We start from the raw sequence: 21,193 nt of genomic DNA, 5'->3' as shown, positions 1-21,193 counted from the left end.
TATTCTTGCAAAAAAAAAAAAAAAAAAACCCAAAAGAAAATCAAACCCTGAGTCTGATAAAGCCTGTAGTTCTAACTACCAATTTACAGGAAAGAAAGGAGACGAAGGAAGATATTAAATGATACCTTGGGGATTTATCCAGCAAAAAAAACATTGTGGGAAACTGGACAGAACAGATGACTCACTTTTTAAAACAAATTGCTAGGGGAAAAAGTCGTGAAGGGGAAATCTATAGACTAAAGAAGACTTAAACACATAAACCGATTGCAATGTATGAGTCTTATTTAGATTTTTATTCAAACAAACTGAGGGATAAAAAAGAACATTTATAGGACATTGGGAGGAATGTAAACATTGGTATTTAGCAATACTAAAGAATTGTTGATTTTTGTGTGTGTGTAATGGTCAGGTCTTTTTTTTTTTTTTAAGGAATCTTTGTTTTTTAAAGATATATATTAAAATATTTGCAGTGGAAATGATACACTGTCTGGAATTTGCTTCAGAATAAAACTGGGGCAGGGGTGGGGGATGTACGGAGTGCTTATCGAGGAAACAAACATCAGCCACAAGTGATGGGTACATAAGGGTTCATTGTGTTATTCTCTCTCAACTTTTACATAAGTTTTTAAATTTTTTTATTTCAGAAAAAGTAAAAAACTGGCCACAGTTGCTCCATGAGAATGACTCAAAACAAAATAAAAACCCCAATGATATAACTTACTTATTATTTTCTTACCATCAACTTTACCACCCTTTTTTTTTAAATAAACCTTTTATTTTGGAATAATTTTAGATTTACGGCATAGTTGCAAAGATAGAACAGAGAGTTCCCGTACGCCCCTCACCCAGTTTCTCCCATTGCTAACATCACCAGGCCACATTTGTAAAAACTAAAAAACAGACACTGGTACATTACTATTAACAAAACTCCAGACTTTATTTTGATTTCACCAGTTTTTCCATTACTGTCCTCTTTCTATTCCAGGATTTAATCCAGAGTACCACATTGCACTTAATTGTCGTGTCTCCCTGGTCTTCTTTGGTCTGTAACCATTTCTCAGTCTTTCCTTGGTTTTCATGACCTTGACAGTGTTGGGTACTGGCCAGGTGTCCTGTAGAATGTCCCGCAATCTGGGTTTGTCTGATGTTTTTCTCTTGATTAGACTGGGGATATGGGTTTGAGGAGAGAATACCACAGAAGTGAGTACCACATCATATCATTGCCTGGTTGAGGTAGTGTTTGCTAGGTTTCTCCACTTGAAAAAAGTTAGCACTTTTTCCCTTTCCCTACTCTCTTCTCTGGAAATGAGCCACTAAGTCTAGCCCCCCTTCACACTGGCTTGGAGGGAGGTTAAGTTCCAGTTTTTGGAGGAAAACCACGAAGACTACCTCCAGGTTCTGTGATTTACTGAAAGGACTCAGAGGACTTCGTCATACTCACAACTAAGATATAGTACAGCAAAAGGGTACAAAGCAAAAGCAGCAGAGGTTTAAAGGGTGCATGGGAAGAAGTCCAGAGGAGACCAGACACAAGCTTCCAATAGCCTTCTCCCAGTGGAGTCACGCAAAACCAAAACCAAACCCACTGCTGTCGAGTCGATTCCAACTCAGGGACCCAATAGGACTGAGTAGAACTGCCCCATAGAGTTTCCAAGACTAAATTTTTATGAAAGCAGGCTGCCACATCTTTCTCCTGTGGAGCGACTGGTTGGTTCGAACTGCCGAGCTTTTGGTTAGCAGCAGAGTGCTTTAACCGCTATGACACCAGGGCTCCTGGAGTCACACAGGATAAGCTTAATTCCTCAAATGATGAGCTGTGACAACATGGGTGAAGCATTGTTTGACAGGGAAGCTTGTCCAAGCTTAGAGTCCAGAGTTTTTATTGGGGACTAGCCATGTAGGCACCCTCTGGTTAGCATGTACTGAAATTCTAGGCTCTTAGAAGGAAAACAGGTGTTCAACATTAACCGCATTGTCTGTTCAAACAGTTTAGGCCCAGTGAGACCCTCTTCTCATTTAGAGAAAGTTCTGTATTAGTGTAGGGAACTGTTTACCCATCAAATTCCCAGGCCAAGGGCCAACCTTGCAAGCAAGCCTTTTTAAGGATAGCAGTCTCAGGTCTGCTGTCTTAACCCTTTTCTACACGGGGGTAGAAAAGCATATTTTTATTTTTACCACTCATTTTTATTTCAAGAAAAACTCAAACACAGAAAATATGGAACATAATAGAAGTGATATGATGGTAAGAATGTCAAAATAAGATTTAAACTCTGATTAAAGGTATCTTATTGTTTTTACTTTGCTGCACAGAATAAAATGTGTGCTAACCTAGGCCTCTTTTTTTGTTCCTTTAGTATTTCTCTTGCTAATGAGTTTTTCTACTTCACATTGCCTTCTGTTTTGTATGTGTCAAACCTCCCTCTTTTTTAATCAGCATTTATTGTATTTAAAAATATTTATATATATATACACATACATATGTGTGTATATGTATATTTGCACCCTTTTATATATTTCCATTTTACCCATTTTAAGCCATGACTCAGAATTGACTCAACAGCACCTAACAGCAACAACACAAATGTACAAATTTTCTCCATTTATCATGATGTTGCTTATTGGTTCAGTTGTAAGGATTTTTGTTTTCTTTATGTTGAGGTATAATCCATACTGAGGGCTGTAGTCTTTGATCTTCATCAATGAGTACTTCAAGTCCACTTCACTTTCAGCAAGCAAAGTTGTGCCATCTGCATATCACAAGTTGCTGATGAGTCTTCCTTCAATCATGCCAATCATGATACCCTGTTCTTCTTCGTATAGTCCAGTTTTTCAGATTATTTGCTCAGCATACAGATTAAATAAGTATAGTGAAAGGATACAACCCTGACGCACACCTTTCCTGACTTTAAACCACGAAGTGTCCCCTTGTTCTGTTCGAATGATTGCCTCGTGGTCTATATACAGGTTCCTCATGAGCAGATTAAGCGTTCTAAAATTCCCATTCTTCACAACGTTATCCATAATTTGTTAAGATCCACACAGTCGAATGCTTTTACATAGTCAATGAAACACAGGTAAACGTCTTTCTGGTATTCTCTGCTTTCAGCCAGGATCCGACTGACATCAGCAGTGATATCCCTTGTTCCACAGCCTCTTCAGAATCCGGCTTGAATTTCTGGCAGTTCCCTGCTGATGTACTGCTGCAACCACTTTTGAGTGATCTTCAGTGAAATTTTACTTGTGTGCAATACTAATGATATTGTTCCGTAATTTCTGCATTCAGTTAGATCACCTTTCTTTGGAATGAGCACAAATATAGATCTCTTCCAGGCAGTTTACCTGGTAGCTGTCTTCCAAATTTCTTTGCATAGACAAGTGAGCACCTCCAGCACTGCTCACTCAACAAATGGATGGTTGTCGAAACATCTCGATTGATACTTGGTCAGTTCCTGGAACCTTGTTTTTCATCAATGCCTTCAGTCTCTGGTAACCCCTAATCTACTTTCTGTCTATATAAATTTGCTTATTCTGGGTATTTCAGGTAAGTAGGATCATACAATATTGGCCCGTTTGTGTCTAACTTGTTTCACTCAGCGTAATGTTTTCCAGACTCATCCATGTCGTAGCATGTATCAGAGTTTCATTTCTCTTTTGGCTGGGTAATATTCCATTTTATGTGTACACCACATTTTGTTTATCCTTTCATTTCTTAATGAGCGCTTGGGTTGTTTCCACCGTTTATCTTTTGTGAATAATGTTGCTGTGAACAGTAGTGTACACATACATATCTTTTTGAAACCAGGCTTTCATTTCTTTTGAGTATATATCTAGAAGTAGGATTGCTGGGTTATATGGTAATTCTATAATTTTTTGAGGAACTGTCGACAGTTTTCCACTGTGACTGTACCACTTAACATTTCCACCAGCAATGGATGCGAGTTCCCATTTCTCCACGTCCTTGCCAATACTTGATGTTTTCCATATTTTTGATAATAGCTATCCTAGTGGATGTGAAATGGTATCTCATTTTGTTTTTGATTTGTATTTCTCTGATGGCTAATTGTGTTGAGCATCATTTCATGTACCTATTGGCCATTTCTGTATCTTCTTTGGAGAAGTGTCTGTTAAGTCCTTTGTTCGTTTTTAATTCCGTTGTTTGTCTTTTGTTGTTCAGTTTTAGGAGTTCTCATATATTCTGTATATTAAACCCTGGACATTATATCAGATATATAATTTGCAAATATTTTCTCCATTCTGTCAGTTATCTTTTCATTCTCTTGATGATGTCCTTCAATGCACAAAAGGTTTTTAATGTTATTGAAATCCAGTTTATCTATTTCATTGTTGTTGCCCATGCTTTTAGTGTCATATCTAAGAAACCATTGCCAAATCCAGTGTCATGAAGATTTACTCCTGTGTTTTCTGCTAAGAATTTTAACTCTTCTATTTAAGTCTTTGATCCATTTTAAGTTAATTTATGTATATGGTATAAGGTAAGAGTCCAACTTTATTCTTTTATGTGTGGATATCCAGTTCTCTCAGCACCATTTATTGAACAGACTGTTCTTTCCCCATCGAATGGTCTTGGGACTCCTGTCAAAAATCAATTGATCATAGATATATGGGTTTATTTCTGGACTCTCAATTCTCATTGGTCTGTATGTCTGCCCTTATGCCAGTACCACACACTGCTTTGATTACTGTAGCTTTGTAGTAAGTTTTGAAATTGGAACAAATAAGTCCTCTAAATTTTTTCATATTTAAAAATTGTTTTGGCTATTTGTGTACCTCGAAATTCCATATGAATTTTAGAATGAGTTTTTCTGTTTCTTAAAAAAACACCATTGAGGTTTTGATAGAGATGCACTGAATCTGTATATTGTTTTAGGTAGCATTGTCCTGTTAACTATGCTGTCTTCCAGTCCATGAACACGGGATTTCTTACCAAGTATTTAGGTATTCTTTAATTTTTATTTAGCAGTGTTTTGTAGTTTTCAGTGTGCAAGTCTTGTGCCTTCATGGTTAAATTTATTCCTAAATATTTTGTTGTTTTCGATGCTATTGTAAATGGAGTTTTTTTTTTTTAATTTCCTTTCCAGGTTACTTATTGCAATTGTATAAAAATACAACTGATATTTGTGTGTTTATTTTGTGTCCTGCGACTTTGCTGGATTTGTTTATTAGCTCTTAACAGTTTTTTGTAGGTTCTTTAGGAGTTTCTGGAGCCCTGCTGGAGCAGTGGTTAAGAGCTATGGCTGCTAACCAAAAGGTCAACAGTTCGAATCCACCAGCCACTCCTTGGAAACCCTATGGGGCAGTTCTACTCTGTCCTATAGGGTCACTATGAGTCGGAATCAACTCAACTGCAACAAGTCGGATTTAGGAGTTTCTAGATATAAAGTCGTGTCGTCTGTGACGGTTGTTGTTAATTGCCGTAGAGTTGATTCCAGTTCACGGAGACCCTATGTGTGCCGAGCAGAACTGTGCTTCTTAGAATTTTCCAAGGCTGTGGCTTTCAGAAGCAGATCACCAGGGCTTTCGTCTGTGGCACCTTTGGGTGGGTTTGAACTGCCTACTTTTTGGCTAGCCGTTAAGTGCCTAACTGTTTGTGCCAACCAGGAACTCCCATCTTTGAGGAGAGGTAATTTTATGTCTACCTTTCCAGTTTGGATGCCATTTATTTCTTTTTCTTGCCTACTTGCTCTGACTAGAAGTTCTAGTACCGTGGTGAAAAGCCGTGGTGAAAAGGGACATGCTTATCTTGTTCCTGAGCTTAGATCGGAAACTTTCTTCATTGCGTACAGTATTAGCTGTGGGTTTTTCTTAAATGCCCTTTATCATGTTGAGGAAGTTTCCATCTATTTCTAGTTTATTGAATGTTTTTATCATGAAAGGGTGTTAGATTTTGTCAAATACTTTTTCTGCATCAATTAAGAAGATTATGTGGAGCTTTTTGCTTTGTTTTATGAATGTGGTGTTTTATATTAATTGATTTTTGTATGTTGAAGCACCTTTGCATTTCTGGGAGAAGTCCCATTTGATTATGGTGTATAATCCTTTTAACATGCTGCTGAATTCACTTTCCTAATTTTTTTTGAGGATTTTTTCATCTATATTCATAAGGATTATTGGTCTGTAGTTTTCTTTTCATGTAGTATCAGTGGTTAAGTGCTATGGCTGCTAACCAGAAGGTTCGCAGTTCAAGTCCACCAGGTGCTCATTGGAAACTCTGTGGGGCAGTTCTACTCTGTCCTATAGGGTCGCAATGAGTCGGAATCGACTTGACAGCAACAGGTTTTATGGGTTATCTTTGTCTGGCTTTGGTTGGAAAATGTACCCTCCTCTTCATTTTTCTGGAAGAGTTTGAGAAGGATTGGCATTAGTTCTTCTTTAAATTTTTGGTAGGATTCGCCAATGAAGCTATCTGGCCTTGAACTTTTATTTGTAGGGAGGTTTTAAGTTATTAATTCAGACTCCTTATTTGTTATGGAGCTATTCAAATTTTCTCTTTTCTTCTTGAGCCAGTTTTGGTAGTTTGTATGTTTCTAGGAATTTATCCATTTCATCTAGATTATCCAATTTGTTGGCATGCGGTTGTTCATAGTATTCTGTTATAATCATTTTTATTTCTGTATTGTTGATACTAATATCCTCTCTTTCATTTCTATTTTTTGTTCCTTTTTTAAACATTTCTGTGAAAATATTATTCATATTGCAAGTTTTAGAGCATTTCGTAATTAAAAAAAAAAGCCTCTAGGCTGTGACCTCATTTACAGCCAAATAATTAGAAGACTATATAAATTTCAGTAATAACTAATAACATAGTAAGCAAAACCTTGGTGGAAATTTCAGAAAGCAATTACTAAGATTTAAAACACTAGTCGTTTAATTTTTTTTTTTTTTTTTTTTAAATAGGAAAAACGTGGTCTTCGGGAAATGAGAGTTCTTGAAAATTTGAAGAACATGATCCATGAAACAAATGAACATGCTCTTCCCAGATGTAAAGAGACGATGCAGGACAGCTTAAACCAAGTTCTCCAAAGATGTAAGCTGGTGATTTTTTATTTATGCTGCCTTAATTTCAAATGAAATGAATGCTGTATCAAAATGTATTTCCTTGAGTATTTTGGTGGGAGGTGGAAAGAGAATTCTTAACCATGTCATGTATAAGAGGGAAGCTCTGTCACAGAGGTGGTGGTGACCTAGTGATTGATGTGTGCTGCCATTCATGGTAAGAGCATCAGTTTCCAAAGTGAGATGTGTGTACCCTGGGGTACATGTAACAGTCCTTCGGGATCTGAGAAAATAGAAAACAATTTTTACATTTTTTTTGTTTTGTTTTAATGTATCCATAAAAAGTTATATTTTCATATACTTGCTAATTTTTTTCTTTGTTACTTAAAAAACACTTTTAAGGTGCATTTATCCCTTAGTTTTAAATTTAGAAAGTTATTTCTCTTAGAAAGGGAAGGAAAGAGTATTATTTTAATACAATCGTGTTAGTAAATTTGAATGAGGGCTAACCTAGAGGTTTTCTGACCTTACTTTTTAACCTCAAGGACTGAGTTCTTAGTACTGAGGCAAGATTGCCCAACATCAAGCTCAGTAAGGTTTACAAGTATATTAAGTAATTATTAAGTCAAATGCGTTTTTTTTTAAGTCAAATATAGAACTACCGGTGCCTCCAGGATGAGAAAAAAGTGCATGCTGTATCTTGGTGCCAAGTTACTTTATGGGTTGTCTTTATGCACCCTCTTAAAAACCCACTGCTGTCAAGTCGATTCCGACTCATAGTGACCCTATAGGACAGAGTAGAACTGCCCCGTAGAGTTTCCAAGGAGTGGCTGGTGGATCTGAACTGCAGACCTCTTGGTTAACAGCCGTAGCATTTGACCATTAGGCCACCAGGATTTCCTGCACCCTCTTACAACTCTATTTTTTGTGGTTTTAAGGAATCAAAAGTGAGTGTTGGTTATGAAGCCTCTACTCATCCAGTCAGAGGACACTTTGCAAAGTGGTTGACTACACAGACAAAAGCATAAACAGCTCTGAGCCAAGGCTTCTGTAGTAGGCCTTAGTTCTAAGAGTTCTCCACATTGCCACTTTCTTCTCCACAGTTCCCTAGCTTTGGGCATGGTCTTAGACCACTGGTTTGAAGTGCACCATCTTTGGAGTTCTGAGACGCTCAGGTGCATTATACCTTCAGCACAGTTCAGTACAGATACGAACATGTATGTGAAGTGACAACATAGCAGTTCTCCTAACAGGGACGAGACAGAAATCACTTCCTGGCTAGTCTTGTATGTACTACCTAGAATATACCCCATATGTAAATGCGCTTGTGTGATTTTGTCCAGCTCCCTGATCAGCTGGTAGTGAAAATAAACAATCTTGCACTGTGGTTTAAAATGTGAAGTTTACACATTCACATTATAACAGAATGGGTTTCTTTCTGTCTTAAGTGAGGAAAAATCAGGATATTGTTAACTGAATATGTGGTGCAATAACTTTGTATGTGCTGCTAGTCTCTTGGAATAATCTTTTGGTTAAGAGAAAAGCATTTGATAACTTATTGACTGTTTTTGACGTCAGCATAGTTTCCCGAAGTCCTGAGAGGGCTGGAGAAACCGCTCTGTATTGAGTTAGGTACGAGCAGTAGACGAAATGGAAGTGATAGGGGCTTCGGAGAAATGGACTTTCTCTTCTCGGAGGTGCTAAGAGTGAAGACAGACGTTGCTTGGTATAGTCAAGGGATTTCCTTAGATTTTACAAAAGTGGATTTCCTAAAATTTGGAAAGTAAAACCTTTTTCATTGTGTGGCTAAAGCATTAAAAAGTGAATTACTTCAAAGGGACCGAAGTTTCTAAAATTGTATATTCTGTCTAAACAAAATCAGCCCAGATGAGGAAGAAACGAGTGCCAGTATACGTTCTCATAAAATTTTAAAAGGACGTTAACAAATGACCAACTAAGCGTCATAGACCTGTAACTCTTCTTTCAGATTAAGCCCAGAATGATGGGAAAATTGTAAAGCACCTAAACCACAAAATGGAGTTTTAAGTTATGTTCAGAGCCAGGAAAAAAAGCCAGGAAATGATAGAGCCACTGCTTGGGAAAGGTGATGTCATATTACTGTGCCTCAGAGAGAAGGCAGATCTAATCAACTCGTGTTCTGTTTCATTTTCATCTTTTCTGTTAGAACAAACAGTGACTCAGAACCTACTTTTCAGTACTTACGTATTATCTCTGATAGAACTAGATTAATGGTGATTGATTAAAACTTGACTTTTGTAAAACAGAATTTTCTTCTTCTGACTGTATGTTCACAGGGAGGTGGCCAGCATTTTTCTGAAAGGGAAATCACAGCCCCTCCCCTGTTCTGGAACTTATGACCTAGTTGGGGCGGGGTGGGGGTGGGGCAGGGACTGAGGCATGATTGTCAAACAACTCGATAACCCTCTAGTGTCAGCAAATGCAAGATAAAGTGGTGTGATGCACTCTATTCTCCTGATGAAGGAATTTCAAATACGGGGGAAAATCCTTATAGAGAAGGACTAATCTGGGAGGGCCTTGTGAGGGCAACAAACCTTGAACTGGGCTTTTAAAACAAGTAAAACATTTTCCTTAGAGGAAAGGAATAAGGAAAGCCTTTACAGTAGAAATAGCACAATGAGTAAAAGTACTAGTAATAATAGCATATCTTGACCGCTTCCTGGGTGTGAAGAGCTGCTGTAGGTGCCTTTTATTATTACATTTTTAAATCATTTATTTTTGAACATAGTATCTACTATTAAAAAAAGTTGCGGTTGAGTCAGTTTCAATTCCCGATGATCCCATGTGTTTCAGTGTAGAACTGCTCCATAGGGTTTTCAGTGACTGATTTTTCAGAAAACTTTCAGAAGCAGATTGCCAGGCCTTTCTTCCAAGGTGCCTCTGGGTGGATTTGAACGGCCAACTTTTCAGTTAGTAGCCAAGCACTTAGCTTTTGCACCACCCAGAGACTTCTGATATTTACTATGTTATTTAATTCTCATGCCAGTTCTGAAGTCTTGTTATTAGTTGTTATACCCATTTTACAAATGCGGAGCTAAAGTGCTAAGAGATTAGGAAGGCAACAAGAACAGTGCCTGGTGCACAGCAAATGTAAATATATGACAATTAACGAATGAACAGACAAGCTAAGACACCTTGCATCAGCTATACAGTAAACATCTTTATTTGGATGCAGTAAGTGGAAACGTTTGCGGTCAGGAACCACATGGATCCAGCAGGTAAAAAGGTTTCAATAACTGAAGAGTTAAAACCAGTTCAGTTGTTGAGGAGCCCTGTTGGCCCAGTGGTTAAGAGCTTGGCTGCTAACCAAAAGGTCAGCAGTTCAAGTCCATCAACTGCATACTTGAAACCCTATGGGGCAGTTCTCCTCTGTCCTGTAGGGTCACAGTGAGTTGGAATCAACTGATGAGAATGGGTTTGGGTTTGATTTAGTTTTGATGAAATCTTAAAGGAGCTAGTACAGTGTTGAGGTTAAGAGCCAAGGCTTTAGAGTCAGAGTGATCCAGTTTTAAATCCTGTTTCCTGTTCTTAGTTGTGTGACCCCCTCTCTTGCCATTTAATCTCTCTGCCTCAGTTTTGCCGTCTGTGTAATGGACTAATGATCCTTTCCTGACAGAAAGTGGGATTAAGAGGGATGACACATGTGAAGTACTTAGCACGGTTCTTGGCACATAGTAAAGAATGTATGATAGCTATAATCATTATTACCAGCAGTTTGGACTTTAAGAAGCGTAGAAGACTCAGTGGTCCAGAGAAAGTTGAATCTGGTAGTAGCAGGCTGGATGAGTCGAAGACGAGCAGAGGCAAGAATCATAGAAAGTTGTGAAAGCAATCCAGGTATCAGGTACTGCTTGAAAGCGTAGCAGAGGGGGAGAAGTTAATGAGTCAGAGAGACAATGCAGAGGAATAACCAGAATGTAATGAGGCATTTGTCGGGCACTTTACATCTTTTTAGAGAGTTCTGAGGTCTTTGTTAACTTGTCATGGGCGTGTATGTGGGTGCCCTTTTGGCTTGCAGCTCCAGAGCAATGATTCCAATTATGACATCCTGAATATATTGGAAAAACTTTTTTTCTTCCATTCCAACCATCCCCTCTGCCAAAATGATGTCTGGTTTTTTGTTGTTTTTTTTTTTGGTATATTTTTTAGAGGTCTAAAACAGTCCACCCCCCAGGTGAGTTTCTTCTTGAGCAGGGACTGCTGATTGAAATCCCATCATCTGTTTTATTTCAGTGCAAGCAGCTAATCACTCAGTCTGTAGACTCCAACAGAAGGAGCAGGAACAAAAAAAGGTAAAACATTTGGATAACGGAGCATATAACTCTCAGACTTTCATTATCATCATATTATTAAAAGATGCTTTCTCTGAATTTGTTTTCTTTTATGCAGTAATTTTAAAAGATTTTAAAATAGCTAATTGACTGAAATTCATTGGGGAGTGTCGTGTGATTGCACCATCAGCATTTTTATAATGCAAATGCAAAACCCAAAAAAACTAAACCCAGTGCTGTTGAGTCGATTCCGACTCCTAGTGACCCTACAGGACAGAGTAGAACTGCCCTGTAGAGTTTCCAAGGAGCACCTGGCAGATTTGAACTGCCGTCCCTTTGGTTAGCAGCCGTAGCACTTAACCACTGCGCCACCAGTGTTTCTGATGCAAGTGCAGACCCCTTTTATTTCTTTTCAACATCCCCACCTTTTCTTTGCAAGTAGTATTTCTCTCATGGAGGAAAGGGAAAACCGGGCTTCTGTATGGAACAAATAATACCTACCAGGTTGGAAATAGAAACCTTTCCCTTGAGCCTGAAGCGTTGAGTATTTTATGTATATTTCTTTTAGAAAAGGTAGCATTTCATGCTTGTGGATGGGTTACTTAGTGACTCGTCATAGGATTATGTGAATCACTTGCTGGGCAGTACTTTGCTTATTTGAATTATATCTTAACTGAATTCAGATGTGGAAAAACAGTCCAAGAATTTAAGTTCCTGTGATAATTTGGTGTTTTCATAAAATGTTTTGCCCTAAATTGATAAAGATACATCTTATACTTACGAAGAAATGTTGAAAATACTAAGTCACTCAGAAAATAATGCCTTTTTACATGTGTGTATCAACAAATGTTACTATCTCCATTTCTCTGGAATATGTTTTGGTTAATCCACAATGATAGTTCAGACCTGGCACTGTATAAAAATATAATGAAATGAGCCTTGCCTGGGTTTAAGTTTCTGCCTCCTCTGCTTAACTCTGGATGTTGATACAAAGTTTGACAATTCACCACTTTGATAAAAGTGAAAGGACTCCACATTTAGACAGGTGGGAAGGCTGCCCAAGGGCAGTTGAGTCCCAGCAGACCAGGTCAGGAAGCAGGGCCATTACTGAGAACATCTATAATAAGACAAGGCGAAGCCATAGTCAGGAAATGGGTGTTAGGGTGTGGTGCTGGCCCGGTGCCCAGGGAGTGCCATAAAGGCTGGGCACTGGGCCTTCAGTGGCCATGCTGGCTGGACAGTAGACACTTTTTTGGTCCTCTACCTTGCTAGGTGCCAGTAGGGATGAAAGATTTTAATTTGTTAAGTTTAATGTGATTTGTACACTTGAGGAAGTAAAAATCTAGAAGAAGAATCCCAAACCACTAACACTAATAATATAACATTGGATAAAGTAAGAGGTGTGATAAAGTTACAGAGAATTTTGTGGGATCTTGGCAAAAGGAATAATTTATTAGGAAGATGGTGGAATTCAAGCCAGCCTTTGATGGGTGACTTGTTAGTTGCCATTGAGTCAACTCTGACTCATGGTGATCCCACGTATATGGGGTGTAAGTGCTCAATAGGGTTTTCAAGACCTTTTAGAAACAGATGGCCAGGCCCGTCTTCCCAAGTGCCTCTGGGTGGGTTTGAACTGCCAACCTTTTGGTTAATAGTCCAGTGCTTAATTGTTTATGCCACCCAGGGATCTCATGGGTGACTAGGAATTGATAAAAAATGGGAAGAGAGATATTGTGGGTTGAGGAATGCAGTGTAAGCAAAATCAAAAGGTGTGAGTGAGAAGTCAGTAATCTCCTAGAGCTGGTATGTAGAGTATCAGATGGTTATTTCTGAAGGTGATTGTGGAGGATCTTCAATGCTATATTAAATAATTTGTTGTTGGGGGAACTAGGAGCATTTCTTTTTCTTTTTTTATTACTGTACTTTCCACAAAGGTTTCCAGAACAAACTAGCTTCTCATTAAACCATTAGTATGCATGTTGTTTTGTGACATTGGTTACCAACCCCACGACATGCCAGCACTCTCCCTTTCAACCTTGGGTTCCCAATCACTAGCTTTCCTATCCCCTTGCCTTTTAGTCCTTGTCCCTGGGCTGGTGTGCCCCTTTAGCCTTGTTTTGTTTTATGGGCCTGTCTAATCTTTGGCTGAAGGGTCAACCTCAGGAGTGACTTCATTACTGAGGTAAAACGTTATCTGGAGGCCATACTCTCGGAGTTTCTCTAGTTTGTGTCAGGCCAGTAAGTCTTTTCTGTTTTTGTGAGTTAGAATTTCGCTCTACATTTTTCTCTAGCTCTGTCCGGGATCGTCTATTGTGATCCCTGTGAGAGCAGTCAGTGGTGGTAGCTGGGCACCGTCTAATTGTGCTGGACCTATGTACTCATCTTTCCCTGTGTCTTTGGTTTTCCTCATTCTCCCTTGAGGAGCATGTCCTTTTTTGAGTAAAGGAATGACTTTATGTGGTAGAACACTGGCTAGACATTGTAGCACGCGCAATTCTCTTGGCTTTCAAAATAAAAATTTGGAAGAGATATTCTATGCTGCACGTTGCTTCTCTGACATGTTGCTGTGTGATTGAAGCAGGTTCAAGTGAGTGCATGCTCAGAGGACATCGGTCTCTGTACGACATAGTCAGAGCACTTACAATTCTGGGCAAATGGCAGCTTTTGTCGTTTAAAGCAGAATTAATGTAAAATTAAATTATAATTGTAAAAGTATCTCTCATCACTTTGAACTGTTTTCACATTTGGTGTGTACGGAGCCATGGAGTAGGAAAATTACCAGGTTGAGGGGAAAAGACCTGGTTCTATTTCTAGTGGTTCTGTTTATTAGCTGCAGCCCTTGGACAAGTCCCTGAGTTCCAGGCACCTCATCTACAAAATAAATGCCTGTTCTGCTTGCTGGCTTGACAGGTAGGTTGTATTCTATAATTATTGAAAATGTTTTGCAAATTGTAAATCACTGTACAAATGGAAGAGAGTTTTTTTTTTTCTGTCAGCTCGCTAATTTGTTTAAGATTCAGGCGTAAGTGGATGAGAGCCCCATTTTAGTCTATTAGAGTTGGTGAAGCTTTTGAGGACCCTATGCATTCGTAACAAAGCCCTCAGGATATTTTAGTCTTAAATATGTATCTTGTAGATATTATATCTGAAAATGTTATTAAGCTAAATTTTATGAAATACATAATAAAAGTTAGTGTTTTTTAATACACTGGAATACTCTGTATTTCACTGAGAGTTGCGTGGAGTCTGAAATCTACATTCATAAGCAGCCACCCTAATTATATGCTTTTCTCCAGGTAATTTAATAAAATTAGCAATCTGAAAGTCACACAAAGATGAGTTTTTCAGACAGAGCTCAGAGAAAAGTAGAAATGCTTTATATTCTTACTGGGACAATAAACCTTTATTCTTAAGTCTTTGTTTCTTTTTTTAGTGCTTATATAATTAACAGAACATCTACGCTTTTCTGTTTTTTACTATTGTATCTGTTTTATTCCAAAACTTTGACATGGCAGGGGAGTCTCAGACTACATACGTATACAAGACATAGAGGTAAAATTTAATTTTTCATCTAGTAAATATGTATAAAGCAAAATTGACCTCTACCTCCAATTTATAACCTAATGTTCCTTGTTGCCCCTGGTTATACTGTTGACTACATTTTGTGTGTTTCAATGGCTTTCAGAACAAAGAAAGATGGGAGTAGTAAGGGAATAAAATGTACTATTGTCATTAGTCATTAATTTTTTTATGTCAAGACAATTTGTGGGATTCGGTGGGAAGTAAATTATGATAAACGTCATTCCTCCAAATCCCATTTCCCACAATTGATATCCACAAGTACATTCAGAGGAACAATAAATGCGCATTCCCAGTTACTTGACACGTGTCTTGGAAACTGCCCTAGTACAAAGAAGCATTATTGGGTACTAGCAATAAGAGTAGTGCCCAAATGAAAATACGATTAGCTTGTAAAATTCACTGGCTCTTAAAAACACTGTTGTTCTCAGGGGAGATGAGGTGATTAATAATATCTGTCAGTAACTTAAGTTCATACAAAGCATTGTCTTTTGAGGCCCTATTCAACTAAACTAGAGATAATAAAATAAACGTAAGTGTTCTGATTTACTTTGTCCACAAATATGTATATATATGTATTAGTTTTGCTTAAATACCCCTGTAGTTTTTTTTTCCCCCAACGAGAGCAGTGAGATTGCATGGCTTATATGTTTGTGAAAATGGCATGCGGATGGTGACCTCCTCTAACTTCACAAAGGGGAGGAGAATGAAGAACAACCCAAGGCTGATTCCTGTGAGGTGGAGGTCAGACATACCTCTTCTCTGCATCGTTTTTACCAATTCTGACACCAGCCATCCCTCCCACAGCACTCTCTGCTTCGCTGCCAGGTTCAATAATTCATTGTAGTGGCCACACAGAACTCAGATTCAGACAGTACTCGTGATTATGGGTTTATTAGGGAAGTAACAGGTTAAAACCCAGGATCAGGAATGACTCAGGGTACAGTTCTTCAGTCAGGACAACTTCTCAGCCATGCCCACAGAAGGCCTCTCTCTGGCCCTCAGCCTCTTGGCCTCTCAGCCTGGCCTTTGCCCTGCTTGGACAAGTGTTATAAAGCTCTTTAGCTCTGCCAATAAGCTGTGGCCCAAAGCTACTCTACTCTTACTCCATGGGTCTGCGAGCCTAGCTTTGAGGCACCGCACTCTGCCAGTAAGCCTCCTACCCAAAGGCACTCAGCTCTCTTGCTCTGTGGGTCAGCGCACCCACTGTAGCTGCCTTGCTCAGTGGGCCAGGAAGGCCACTGTACCATCACGTATCGGTCTCCTGGGTCTGCTCCTGCTGTTTCTTTGCTACTGCTTCTTGCCACCTCATGCTCTCTCCAGTGTTACAGCTGTCTGTCTTCTGGGTCTAGGAAGTTCTCAGTGCAGGGACCCCGGGTGTGCCGCTCCTGGCTCTTCTTTCTTGGTGATAATTCCCCCTTCCTGCCTCTAGGATGGTTCATTTTAAGCCTAGCAGGATGGCAAAACCGACCAATCCCTTCTTTAGGGTTCCATACACCTTATTTGCCTGGTCCAACCCCTGCAATGGTTCCATGCACCTTATTTAGCAGCAAGCTGTCCAATTCCCTTGGTGGGCCATAAGCACCTTATTTGCATAGTCCCATCCAATCATTGTGTAGGAGTCACAAAGACTATGGCTGGAAGGGCCATTTTAAGTAATTCTCTACATTGTAACATTGTTCTTGATAGCGTTTGAAAATGCAGAGCAATATATCAGTATGTAATATTCTGTTTAAAATTATTATTGGCAGTTGTTGTATTGAGACTTCTTACCACAGTAGTTTTTCATATATGTCTGTGTAAGACATATGCAAAATTAATGACACCAGTATTACTGACAGCTAGTCCAGAAGTCCTTTTTGGACCTTAGTGGACTTATTCAGAGTTTTCCCTTAAACCAGGGCTACGCCACCTGGGCACTGTTGACATTTTGAGCTGGGTAATAATTTGTTGTTGGGAGCTCTGCCTTACATACCCTGGTGGAATAATGAGCAGCATCCCTGCGCTCTTCTTGTTTCTGTCACCTTTGCTGTAAGGCTGATGCCTGTCACTTCTTCCTGTCTTTTTATCGTCTTGTTCTTTTTCTGATTTGTGACTTTTAATATGATGTAGCCTTAGAAACCAATTAACTACACTGGTTAGAATTGGGTGGAAAGTAGGGCCAATAGGTTCCAAATCAGAAACGTGAATACCTATGTTCAGTCATAATAAGACAAACCTTAAAAAAAAAAATTTTTTTTTAAGGAGGTGTTTCTAATATGTCATGTTTTTGTTGTACATTAAAACTATAATGCAGTTGTATTATTGTCACTTATAAGTTGATTATTATAACAACCAAATACCAAGAAATAGTGTTTGTCTCTTCTGCATATAAAAATTAGTTGTCTAGAAAATTCACATGACTGTCACATTTTCTTTTCTCAGATTCATAATGACCATTTACTAGCTAGTGAAAACCAGCATGTAACCCAGTGGGAGGATTTCATGAGAGAACAGCATAACAAGCAGGCTGAAGTGGACGAAGAGCACAGAAAAGCCATGGAGAGGCTTAAAGAACAATATGCTGAGATGGAGAAGGACCTAGCCAAATTTTCCACCTTCTAAGAACTTGAACCTCAACAATAACAAACTAATGAGAAAACATTGACTCTTCCCCCCCAAAATATTCCTACCAAACCAGTCAGCCTCTGTTCAAGCTTAGCAATATATTCAATGGCACTCTTATATCAGAAGAAAGAAACGTATGCTGGAGTCCCAATTAAACATTTTATAGAAGCAGAGTGCTGTATCTTTTCAGTTTCAGGTGCCTACATATGATTATTCGAATAGGCAGTAAGAGGAGGAAAAGTGGGATAAATTTACTTTTTGTTAATCAGAATTGTTCTTTTTTTCCGTTGATTAGGTCAGAGAATTTTAAGTATAGACTTCTTAGAAAAATAATTTAATTCTTATACAGGATTAAGGAGCTCTGGTGGCACAGTGGTTAAAGCACTCAGCTGCTAACTGAAAGGTCAGAGGTTCAAACCCACCAGCTGCTCCTCCAAAGACAGGTGTGGAAGAAAGATGTGGCATTCTTCATCCGTAAAGATTTACAACCTTGGAAACCCTATGCGGCAGCTCTACTCTGTCCTGTAGGGTCACTATGAGCTGGAATTGACTGTACAGCAGTGGGTTAGGGTTATACAGGATGAATATTAGTTTATTGTTGTGGTTTAAAAGGCAATATAATAGATGCCTGCCATAGCTTCCCAGGCTATAGGAAAACATATAAAGTGTTATTTCATGAACAGTGTAGACAAAAACAACTGTCCTTGGAGCAGAGATTATATTTAAGGAAATGAGAGTCAAAACAGTGTCTCAGCCACAGCAAGGTGGCCATGTTGGTCTTTGAACTGCCCAGCAGCATAATGCCATTTGTCTCATTGAATGACAAGAAGACACGTTTGCTAAGTGTTGTGGCCTTCCAGCACTTAATATTTTCACCTTTTAAATATGCTTAGAAGGAAAAGCTTATCAGAAATATATTTTCACTTTTAGCCTTCCCAAGTACCATAATCTTGCCCATGGTATTTACCTCATTTTTGTGTCTGTTTTGATGCGGGTAAGCTTTATAAGTTAATAATGTCTATATATGTTTCAACTGTTCAATGAGTAATCAGCAAACTCTGCCAAGGGTCCCTCTGGAACCATATAAAGATTTTGGCTCTGAATGAACCAGAAGTGTTTGCTCACATGGCAAATGATCCATGTTAAATGTAAATCCTTTTTTAGTGTTAATGTCTGTTCTCATAAGCAGGTGTATTATGGTGAAACATACCAATTCTGTCATCACCGTGATCTTTAAAAATCTGCATTTAGCTATCTAGCGGAAGAACTAAGTTGGCTTTTTTAATTTGCCATAAACTAAGCAAAATTTCAAGAGACATCTGGCAAATGAATTTGAAGTATGGATAAATCTTTCTGATATTTTTTATTGTCCTGCAGTAAAGAAAGAGGCAAGGAAGAATGTATCCAACTTTCCTGTGTTATCTCAATGTTCCGACTGCAGAAAATTAACAATGCTTGCCTGTGTAAATGTGTGGCTTACTGTCAAAGCTTCATTCTTGGCTGCACGTCGAAAATGTGATTAAAGTTAATAGAGGAGATGAAATAAGTATTTGAGATTTCTTTCAGTAACACTGAACTTCTGCCAACTTTCTCTATCCGCTACTGTAGGCTTGACAGGTTCATCAATCATCCTCTGGTACCTGGACTGAAAAAGAGCACTTGCTGACACCAAGACGTGTTGGAATTTTCTTAATTCTCTTTCAGTCGGTGGAAAAAAAAAAAAAAAAGCTTCCAAAAATATCCCACACATGAAAAGGGAGGGGAAACTTAGATGAAAATTCCCTTTGTATCATAGGCAGTTTTTGGAATGCATTAATTGCTAATGTACCATTGAACATATGTGGTAGCCAGGAAAGCAAGACTGTGGTTGAACAGGAATATACTATTAATTGGCACTACTCAACTTGGCCTGCAAAGATTTCTGATTGTTTTTGTTCATCTCATATAAGTCATAAATACTTTACCTTGTAAGTTTGCATATGTTATATAAGTAAGGGACTTCCTAAACCTAAATGAATTGATGGACTTTTTGAACTTTAGAGATTAAGATACTAAATTCCTTTTTTGTAACTTGGTTATTCAATGCAGCTTCTAAAAGAGTTGGTCAGTTCATCTTCCTTTTGATTTTTTTATGGTGAACAGTTTTACTTTTGTTCCCTAGCTTACAAATCACTTTTGATAGGTATTTTATTTATACATAGAAATTAAATTTAGAAATTAAATTTAGTAATTAAATAACTTGTAACATTTCTGCTATGTTTATGGTATTAAGCGTAGTAATATGAGTTGTATGTCACTCAGTATTCAAATGAAATAATCAAATGTTTTATAATTTTAATGTTCTATTGAAATGTTTTCATTATGATTTTTTACTTGTGTGTGTGTGGTTTTTTTTTGTTTGTTTCTAAATGTGTAGATTTTAAAATTCTGTTCTTACTGATTTCTGTGTTAATTGGATGTGGTCAAAGGAATGAGGCTTATGTGAAACTATAATATGTTGAAATTTGTTTTCTGAACTAGAACATGTCAGTTTTTGTAAATGTTTCATGAATGCTTGGAAAGTATGTGTATGTTCTAGTTGTTTGGTGTTAACTGTAAACTTGTTAAGTGTGTTGTTCAAATTGTCTATGTTTTAATATTCTTTCTTCTACTTGATCTATCAGATTCCAAGACGTGTTAAAATTTCTCACTCTAGTAAACTTGTTAATTTCTCCCTGTAATTCTGTCAGTTTTTGCTTTATATATTTTGAAACTTTGTTACTAGCTGCATACATTTTTAGAATTGTCTTCCTAGAGAATTGAATTATATTTATAGTTGTAACCTTCATGTCTAGTAATGTTTTCATTTTCCTTTGTGCTGCTTTAAAAACTTATATTCTATTATGTTCATATAGGCCACAAAAGCTGGTTAGTACTCGTGTGAGGCTTTTTTATCCTTTTATTAGAACTTTATGTTTCAGGTGCGCCTCTTGGAAACTGTAACTAGATTTCTTTTTTTTTCTATCTGATTACCTTTTAACTGGAGAGTGTAACTCATTCACATTGAGATATATATATTAGGGCTTATTTCTACCATCTTGTTTTGTGCTTTTTATCCCACCTTTTCTGTTTCTTCCCTTTCTTTCTTATCTTTTTTCATATTGGTGAGTTTTATTTTGTTTTGTATTTCCATTTACTTTTTTAAAAGGTAAACAATTGTTATGAATTGAATAGTGTCCCTCCCCCAAAAATGTGTGTCAACTTGGCTAGTCCATGATTCCCAGTATTATGTGATTGTCCACCACTTTGTCATCTGATGTGCTTTTCCTATGTGTTGTAAATCCTACCTCTATGATGTTAATGAGGCAGGACCCAATCTACAAGATTAAGTTGTATCTTAAGTCAATCTCTTTTGAGACATAAAAGAGAAAACCAAGCAGAGAAACAGGGGGACCTCATTGCCACCAATCAAGAAGAGCTGGGAGTATGCCTCCTTTGGACCTGGGGTCCCTGCACTGGGAAGCTCGTGGACCATGGGAAGATTGATGACAAGGACCTTCCTCCAGAGCTGACAGAGAAAGAAAGCCTTCCCCTGGAGCTGACGCCTGAATTCAGCCTTTTAGCCTACTAGACTGTGAGAGAATAAATTTCTCTTTGTTAAAGCCGTCCACTTGTGGTATTTCTGTTGTAGCAGCCCTAGATAA

At 38.1% G+C, this 21,193-nt stretch overlaps 1 protein-coding gene across 2 annotated transcripts in view; it reads left to right on the top strand.

Moving 5' to 3' along the window:
• The window catches only part of BLOC1S5 (biogenesis of lysosomal organelles complex 1 subunit 5), a 35,954-nt gene extending 16,242 nt beyond the window's left edge, over nucleotides 1–19,712 (top strand). Inside the window, exons 3-6 of one of the 2 annotated variants that reach the window (XM_049883265.1) lie at nucleotides 6,916–7,045; nucleotides 11,287–11,345; nucleotides 14,155–14,234; nucleotides 17,328–17,448. In XM_049883265.1, coding sequence (XP_049739222.1) covers nucleotides 6,916–7,045; nucleotides 11,287–11,345; nucleotides 14,155–14,234; nucleotides 17,328–17,349 — 291 coding nt within the window. In that variant the 3' untranslated portion in view covers nucleotides 17,350–17,448. Of the gene's footprint in view, nucleotides 1–6,915; nucleotides 7,046–11,286; nucleotides 11,346–14,154; nucleotides 14,235–17,327 lie in introns of both variants that reach the window. The other variant, XM_049883256.1, reaches the window with a different exon arrangement.
• The last annotated feature ends 1,481 nt before the right edge of the window (nucleotides 19,713–21,193 follow it).

The sequence above is a fragment of the Elephas maximus genome, chromosome 1, assembly GCF_024166365.1.
Source record: "Elephas maximus indicus isolate mEleMax1 chromosome 1, mEleMax1 primary haplotype, whole genome shotgun sequence".
Classification (NCBI taxonomy): Eukaryota; Metazoa; Chordata; class Mammalia; order Proboscidea; family Elephantidae; genus Elephas; species Elephas maximus.
The sequence above is the reverse complement of the archived record's forward strand: the minus strand, read 5'-3'. Positions and strand labels throughout refer to the sequence as shown.